Below are 9394 nucleotides of genomic sequence, written 5' to 3'. Positions count from 1 at the left end.
CGCAGCACCTTGTGTCCTCTACTACAGTTATGGGCCGATTAATAACTTATGAATGAATGAATTTGGTAGACGGAAAGTGAGGAAGCATTATATATATAAATACACACATATATATATATATATAGTTAATCCAAACAAGAAAACACAAAAAAAACACAACAACGCGAGAACGTGGAACAAATATAGTATTATTGGACGCTCAGGAAAGAAGGAGGGTTTAACGTTTCGAGCGGAGCTCTTCGTCGGAAACATAGGAGAAAGAAAGATCCCGAGAAGGGAAGAAAGAGGAAAAATATCGCCAACGGTACACACGAGGTCACATTTTGAAAGACCTTCCCTTTATCACCATTTGACAACTGGTATTGGTTTGCTTACGTCGGTACTATTTAAGAAGGCGGCGAGCTGGCAGATTCGTTAGCACGCCGGGCGAAATGCGTAACCGTATTTCGTCTGCCGCTACGTTCTGAGTTCAAATTCCGCCGAGGTCGACTTTACCTTTCATCCTTTCGGGGTTGATAAATTAAGTACCAGTTATGCACTGGAGTCAATGTAATCGACTTAATCCCTTTGACTGTCCTTGTTTGTCCTCTCTATGTTTAGCCCCTTGTGGGTAGTAAAGAAATAGGTACTATTTAAGAAGAGTGGTCCCGGTGCGCGCTAGCTAGTCGTCAGTAGTCAATCCTACAACGACTACCTCGCAAAGTAAATAAAACACAAAAACACAAAGTAAGGATCCACTAGTCACGACTAGCTAGCGCGAGTGCGCGCACCGGGACCACTCTTCTTAAATAGTACCGCTTAAGTCCCCGTAACTTAGCTGCTCGGCAACAAAGACCGATACAATAAATACCAAACTTTAAAAAGTAAGTTTTGATGTCGATTTGTTCGACAAAACAGTTCAAGGCGGTGCCCCGCGGTAGCTGCGGACCAATGACTGAAACAAGTAAAAGATATAGATTTCACAACTAATTATTTCAAATAAATTGTGTTGTTATACTGTGGAAATAACTATAATATCAGCATAAATATGGTTTTCCTTTTTGTTTAAGTTAAATACATCAAGTAGAAAGGAAGAAGCAAACTTCTAACGATGTTTACGTAAAGGAATCAAGTACTTCCGGTCCGGTCTCGTTACTATTCACGAGAATAAACGAGATTTTGCTAATAAAGTTTTACAAACGAGACTTGAAACTAGCCTCTTTTTGGATTATCCTGTGTGCAAGTAAGTCTCACGTGGAATGTTGCTGGCTCATTTAAATTGATTTTTACTTGTTATAATTATTTTAAGTCTGTTTAAATGATTACATATTAATCTATTTTAAACTTATTTACTAATTTAGACTATTTGTATAGTCATATCTTGTTAAAATATAAGATAAAATGGTAAAAAATATCACGCTTATTTGTCACCGATGGCGCCATGTTGCCCCAACCTTCTCAAAAAAGCTGAAAACTGCAAAAGCAATTCTTTTTGAACGATAAGATTAGGCTATAATCTAAGGTCGATTTTATTTAGTATAGCTTTGCTTTTACAATTATTTGTAGATATGATATCTATTTGCTGTATTAGGATACGCGGATTCCAGATATGAGAATTAAGTAAACGTGGTTAACTCGTGTCTCGCTCGTAACAACCTGATTCCCCATAATTTTTCATATCCTTTTAATAAATATCACCCTCTTTATAATTGAATTTAAAAAATACAATATGGGAAATAAATTGCAGTTATTCCATTTAATTTTTGGAGAATCGTATTGTCTAAAATTGAATAATTTACATTTGTAAATCCTCTAGTACCGGTTAAATTGCCGATACATAGCGCCTAAGAAAAAGTAATTAAAAAATGAGGAACACGTATTAATTTTTAGTCCCAATAATATATATTGGGATATATTTTAATGTCTAATGGAATCTCGATTTTTTAAAAATATTGTAATTTTTTTTTTTTTTCGAAAGTGAAATTTTCTCTTTGATCACTAAAGTTCGTAATCCTGAATAGGCATGTACCTCAGTCCCCCCCCCCCAAACAAAAAAAACTTCGGATGTTCCTTGAAAGGCACGGTTCTTCCGAAAATCCATGTCGCTGTAAATACCATGTGGTTTAAGTCCATAATGGAACTTTAAAGGGACTTAAATCTGCGTAAATACACCCGGTGTTTAGGATTACGGTTTTTGTTACGCCGAAAACGGGCGATGTATGTATTCTTTACCTCTGCCCGTCATTTGCTTAAAGGTATTTCTTTGTAAATTCAACGAAAATACAAACACGAGTTTCAGTAAAGTTTGCATAAGAATACTTAAACTTGTCTCTTTCGAGATAAAATAAGCATTGCTGGTAAGAACCTCATAGCCAAACAATACAGTCTTTATTAAAAACTATAATTTTGTTTATTTCGAGAAATTAGTGACGTTATGTTTGTATTTTCATATTGGTTTTCGATATGAAGGATTGTCCGATAAAGTCAAACCTGGCGAATTACTTAGGGGTCGATATGACTAAAACACTTGAAGACAGTCCTACAGCGTAACTTCATTTCAATTACTAAATCTTGAAAAAAGTGTGTTGTGGGTGCAGATGTGGTTAAGAAGCTTCTCAACCATGTGGGTTCATTCTGCACGGCTTGCAAGTGTCTTCTATAGTTCCTGGCCAACCAAACCATTGTAAATGGATTTGATGACGGAAACTGAATGGAAGCTTGTGTGTATCTTTGTCTAGACATCGCGTGAGGCTTGAAATGAGCAGCCGTCATACGGACTAGGTTTGTTTCCATAATTGTGCAAGAAAAAAAAAAACTTCAGGCCATGGGGAAATATTATCTTGCTTAGAAACAAGTGAGGGTTGCCGTCATGAAGCACATCTAGGTGTAGAATATGTCTCTAATTCTGTGTGACCCATGGGAGCGTGAAAAAGTAGAGATTAAATGTTTGTGTGTATATATTAAAGATAAGATCGTTAATATTGGGGTCCCGTCTTACATTTCGCAAAATACGGGGGAGATAATGAAAGCATTCTGCAAGCTTAAATAAAAGAAATGAAAGAAAGTATTGTCGCAAAAATATGAAAATACAAACATAACGACACTAATTTCTTCGAAATAAACAAAATTATAGTTTTTATATATAAAAAAAATTTTAATAAAGATTGTATTATCTCGAAAGAGACAAGTTTAAGTATTCTTACACAAAAACAGTTGTGTATTGATATAAATATTTATTCAGTTGAAAGTGTGGCTCATATAGAATACTTTTCTTCTACCTTTATACTTTGCAGCATCTTAATTTGTAACTATCTACAGCAGTAAGGAAATTGTAGTTTTTAACAGGATCGCATTGTATGAATTTTTATTTCATGCAATATTCACTAACAATATTCGTGTTTGAAAGATTCTTTGTTGAGTAAACAATTCACAGCCTAGGACAATTCCAATAGCTTCGTTCGTAATTTCGACAGTTTTCATCATTTCACCCTTGATTTAGAACTGAATTCCAATATTGCAACATTACGCACCAGTATAATGTTGTTAGCTATACTAGTTTAGGTTTAGTTAACATTTCTCCGATTACATTGATTATTAATGAAAGTAACCTAATTGAACCCATATTTAATTTCAGAAACCCATCATGGAAAACTGGGATGCTGAAGCTGCACCGGCGCCTGAACTGCCAGAAATCAAACTGTTTGGAAAATGGTCTCCAGACGATGTGCAAGTTAATGATATCAGTTTGACTGTAAGTGTAATAGTATTACTGACAATTGGTTCTAATCAAGAAATATAAACTTGTAATCTGCTAAATAAATAATGTAGTCAAACATCATTCTTGTTAATTTCTTTCATTTAATAGATGAAGGGAAATAAACTTCCAAACTTGGTCCTATTATTCTTTGCCCCACCACCATAAGCCCAGTGACATTAATATGAAGTTAAAGCGTGAACTATAATCATATAAAAATTAACAAAATTCCTGTTTTGAATCAATTAGTACTATCAAAAGTCCAGCTCTTATAAATTTCTGTCACTAATCATGTTAAGAAAGGATGATTTATTTCCACTGCAATCAGATGGTTGACTTGATAAGTTTCATAGCAAATTTTCCTATATTCTTTAATGTTGTACAGTTATCTTATGCCAAATAAAGACTGATTGTATTTGTATGTGATGGCTAACATTGTAATTTTTTTCTTTATGAAATTCAAAAATTATTTCTGAAACGAAATTAATACAGTGTTATCATCTTTATACGTTGTTTAAAGTTGTGTTTTATAATTTTTTGAGCACCTATGTAATACGTGATTTTCTTTTCTTTTCAAGGATTACATTGCTGTGAAGGAAAAATATTCTAAATATTTACCCCATAGTGCTGGCAGATACCAATTGAAAAGGTTCCGTAAGGCTCAGTGTCCAATTGTTGAGAGATTGGTTTGTTCTCTTATGATGCATGGACGTAACAATGGCAAAAAACTGATGACAATGCGTGTAGTAAAGCATGCTTTTGAAATCATTAATTTACTTACAGGAGATGTAAGTAAAGCTTTTAATATAATATAAATCCATTAATTTTTTCGTAAATTGTTCTAATTTGTATATAGTTACAATAATTAGGTTCTTGCTAAAGTATATGAAAAATGGTCTTGTATTTTGAATTCATTATTTTGGTCTTCCATTAATGGATAGTCCATTGAACTTGATGGTTGTGTGAGAAATAATCTAGCTAAAGATTGGTTTATGATAACCAGGTATGTGCATGCAATCTTCATTGGCAGAAACCCATATTGAATCCAGTTATGGGGGAATTGACAGAATTGTAGCTTGTGTTATTAATTTTACCTTTTACATGTTTTAATCATATTGATAGAGTGCATATGATAATTAGCAACTAGATTCATGAGATACCTGCAGTTTGGAAGTGGAGATTGTCCAGTGTTATAGCACAATTGGTGGAGATTGTGGATGACTAAATCTTTTTTATTTCAGGGTCTTTCATAAGTGCAACTTCTATTCTGCCAACTACCTCTTTGCTCTCACTGTCTCAACCATATCTCAGTCTCTTTGAAGGTGACTATTAGAAGAGCCATATATCTTCAGAAGATCTGCATTTTGCCATCATCACAAGGTTTTTCTTTGTTGCAAAAGTAATGTTGTTCAGTCCTTGTGATTGTTCCCTTTATATTAATGGGCTATCTGGAACCACACCATGCCAGTATGAAAAACATGTTAAATGATGGTGATGATGAGTTGAACCCATGTTGATGTACTATTCACATGTCTTAGGCAATAATGCTGCTAGACATGCAGACATTAAAGACCACTCATATCACAACTGTAAATCAATTAATGTATTTTCTTTAACTGACTTCTGCTGTAGTGGCTTCTGTACTTCCAAAATGTCAAGCTCCAAACTACCTGGTTTTTCTGGGGGGTTTTTCTCCCCCTCACAGCCTCTTACTAAACATCTTGTGAAATCGTATCCTTTTGAGAACCCTAGTCCTTCCTATTCATGATTTTTGTATGAACACTGTAGAAGTTTAGGCTAAATATTGGTTTCTTTGGTTAGGGAGGACATGTGAAGATCATGCAATATGAGAATAATTTAGAAAGTGATTATAGACAATTTACTTGGAACTTGTATTTCATTACCAATTTAATCAGGGACAATTCATTTACTACTTTCATATTTTTCAAAGAAAGAAATCTTAGGTTTATTGGTAAACAGAATTAGACTTATCTTTTAATTAATTTATAGATATCTTCATGTTTGGCGTGCTAAGTTCATATAAAGCTTTACTTGACAATGAAACTAAACATAGAATGCTGATTTCTTTTTCAGAATCCTCTGCAAGTGTTGGTAGTAGCAATTATAAACAGTGGTCCACGTGAAGATTCCACCAGAATTGGTCGAGCTGGTACAGTCAGACGACAGGCTGTAGATGTATCACCCTTGCGGCGTGTCAACCAAGCTCTTTGGTTGTTATGTACAGGAGCTCGTGAGGCTGCATTCAGGAACATAAAGACAATTGCAGAATGCTTAGCTGATGAACTCATAAATGCCTCTAGGGTAAGTAGATAATGCCACAAAATGGCTCATCTTTCACCTCATTCATAATTTAACACTTATTTGAACAAAGCCAATTTGAGTTATAAAAATCACTTTTATTTTCTGGCATACTTGAATTGATTAACCCTTATTTTTAGTTAGAAACTATTTACACCATTATTTTCCGTCCTATATATTATTTTATTTTGCTTTCGCCAGATTTTGCACAAACTGGTCTCCAATTCATTTCATCTATGTTAGTGATGGATGTCTAACTTAACTTGCATAGTTGAAATTAGCATGGCTGAGTGGCTCAGAAGTTTGCTTAGCAATTATGGGCTTCCATTTTTGATCCTGCTGCTAAACATAATGAGGAAGTTTTATACCCATTGCTTCAAGTCAGCTCGTGCTATGTCTGTGAAATAGGATGTTTAGAAGCTTGTTAGATGCTGATTCAGCTATAAACATTTTTATCAATGATGGCCAAACATTAATTGCCTCCCAGTTAGTAGAGAGTGTTTCTCTCTTGGAGCTATAAATTCCTAAAGTTTATATAAAAATTGTGATATTTGATTGAATTTTGTAATTTGCATTTCATTTCGCTGCGTAATTTTCTGTTTTTGTATTCAGCATTGTTTATCTCTTTCTTAAAATCTATTTTCAGGGATCATCAAATTCTTATGCTATCAAGAAGAAAGATGAACTGGAACGAGTAGCCAAGTCCAATCGTTAAGATTTGTGTTTTGGTTGGAAATTTGGTATCAATAAACATCAACATGTGATTCTTGTTTCCTGTTTTTTATATAGTCCCTTTTATATATGCATTGTAGATATCCTGAAGTTTACTGGGTGTCCTACTTATTTGGTGCTGTACGCTTGTTGCAACATTGTAGGTGTTAGTTAAATACCTATAATGTTGGGGTCAATTTAGATGTTGGTTATTGCTTTCAGCCCATTGTGTAAAATGATGAATGACAAAACTGTACATAATGTAGTATACAAGTGTTAAATATGTATATATAAAAAGATCTGCAGATAAGTTATATCCCTTATATTGTCAGCCTCGTCTATACCAATACACTGACTTATGATTATAAGCAATTCTTTTAAATAAACACTTGTAGTAAAATAATTCTTAATGACGTTCTGCAGAGAGCTAATTGTAGTTTTCAAATTGGCTGTTGATAATCATGTAAGTTATAATCTTGTAATCTTTGTGACGTTTCTAACTGGCAAAACGGCAAGGTTTCCAATTAATTGGATGCAAGTGGTTGAACATGCCACAGACACGCATGCCCTTAACGTAATTCTCTGAGAGATTCAATGTGATGAGGTGAACCCTTTGAAAGATAGGTAACTTCTCATTTTCATCAGCTGAGTGTACTGGAACTGATATAAAGCGTCTTGCTCAAGGATACAACACACCAGTAATCGAATTCGTAAGGTGTATATTAGCTATACATGAAATTGAATGTAAAGATATTTTGGTTGTGGTTTTTATTTTATATTTTGGGAACGATGTGTTTTTAGATTTCCAACAGCCTAATCTGGGGTACTGGATTTACTATGATGAAATTATGCTACATAGTTTCAGTAAATATCAGGTATTTTACTTGAGAGCACTGGTTTAACTATGATCATTTACATATTTCCATGAAATGTATATATTTGACGTTTTTAGCTCGTTTTACTAGAGTTTAATTTTCACGTGGTGGCACCATTGATATTTGTCATCTACATCATACTAGAAAATAGGTCATTGAACAAATTAGTGATGAACCTCAATCGAATGTATATTTAGTAGTGAAATTAGAATGGAGTTCTCTCCCTTGTTCTAAATCTATCCTTTCGTTGGTAAGAGTTCTGACATTATTTTGTACATTGCAACTATTATGTCAATAGTATCTAACAATATTTATATGTAGTTCATTGATTAATATCTAGTTTTATCTCTCGTGTATTGAGATTATTTCAGAGTTTGGTAACTTAAACTTTCTTGTAATGCCTATTCACATTATTCAAGATTTCCATGATGAGATTGTTCATTTTTAGAATGACATTGTAGGGTAGGTGTGAGAGACTGGATCTGGCTAGTTTGAACATAAAATAGAATATTTGGGCTGAATATGGCTACTTTAAATGCTAAAGTGTTTAGGAAGTATTTACTTCATTGAACAACCTGCTTCAATCCACTAAATAGAAAAGACTTTCGTAGTATTAATGATTTCTGTAGACAAACCCTCAAGACTAATTTTATTGTAAAGTATTAATTTGACTAGTCTAAGTATTGCAGCTGGTATTTTATCAATACTGGATAATTAAAGGTTTAATTAGTACTACTCAAAATCAAAACTGAGGCTTTATATTGCATTTGGATAACTATTAAAAAAAATGCAAATTTCTAATGGGCCAGTGACTGGTTCACTTCATATTTCAGGGTAAGAGTGATGATAGATTATCAGGCTAACTAAATAGACGAATACACTAGCAATTTTGTTCAAACACTGATATTTACATCTTTTACCAATATACAGGGTGGCATGTGAAAAAGTAACCATGTTCCTTAGCATAAAGTAAATAGACTTGCAAACGAAAGGCTGAGTGTTTTTGTGTGTGTGTAAATTTATTTCTGTATTTACACTATATCACAGAACCTGGTTTTTTGTGCACCATCCTGTATAAACATGGGTGTGGCTGTGAGGTTTAGAAGTTTCTTTCTCAACCATGTGAACTTGTGTTCAGATCCAGTGTCCGAAGCCTCTTCTAGAATAGCCCCTGGCAAACCAAAGCCTTGTAAGTATGGTTGATAGAAACAGCAAGAAATTTACTGTATATGTATCCTTGTCTTGATGCCACATGATAGTTGTAAATGAGTATGATAGTCATATAAACAGAGTTTCAGTTTTCTGTGAAAAGCATGTCTAGCTATGAGAAAATATTACTTTGCTTAGAGACGGGTTATGGTTGGCAACAGGAAGGGTATCTGGCCATAGAAAATCTATCCCAACAAATTCCATCTGCTCCATGCAAGCATAGAAAAGTGGACTTTAAATGATATATGTAGCAATGATGATAGGCATTTAACTCTTGATGTAAATGTAGGGGGACACCATTTCAGTATACAGCTTGTCTTATGCATTTATAAAACTTGAAGCCTATCCTTCTCCAGGTCTGAAGCCAGTTGATCTCTAGAGTAGTGGTTCTCAGCCATTTTTTTCTTATGGATCCCTTTAATTCCTGTTTCACTCTGCAGGACACTAATAACCATTCAATGTTTAAATAAGTCCCTAGGAATTGTATAAAAAGATTGAAATATTTTGTTCATTGTAGAAGAATAACCAATTTATTGAACATAAATTT

General features: G+C 33.9%; 1 protein-coding gene across 1 annotated transcript; it reads left to right on the top strand.

Moving 5' to 3' along the window:
* Window positions 1-1111: 1111 nt before the first annotated feature.
* LOC115212514 (40S ribosomal protein S5) lies at window positions 1112-6816 on the top strand. The gene is made up of 5 exons (XM_029781352.2): window positions 1112-1222; window positions 3614-3730; window positions 4312-4521; window positions 5828-6055; window positions 6699-6816. The coding sequence occupies exons 2-5, from the start codon at window positions 3623-3625 to the stop codon at window positions 6765-6767; spliced, it is 615 nt and encodes a 204-aa protein (XP_029637212.1). The 5' UTR covers window positions 1112-1222; window positions 3614-3622; the 3' UTR covers window positions 6768-6816.
* The last annotated feature ends 2578 nt before the right edge of the window (window positions 6817-9394 follow it).

Source organism: Octopus sinensis, linkage group LG1, assembly GCF_006345805.1.
Source record: "Octopus sinensis linkage group LG1, ASM634580v1, whole genome shotgun sequence".
In the NCBI taxonomy this organism is placed as follows: Eukaryota; Metazoa; Mollusca; class Cephalopoda; order Octopoda; family Octopodidae; genus Octopus; species Octopus sinensis.
The sequence above is the reverse complement of the archived record's forward strand: the minus strand, read 5'-3'. Positions and strand labels throughout refer to the sequence as shown.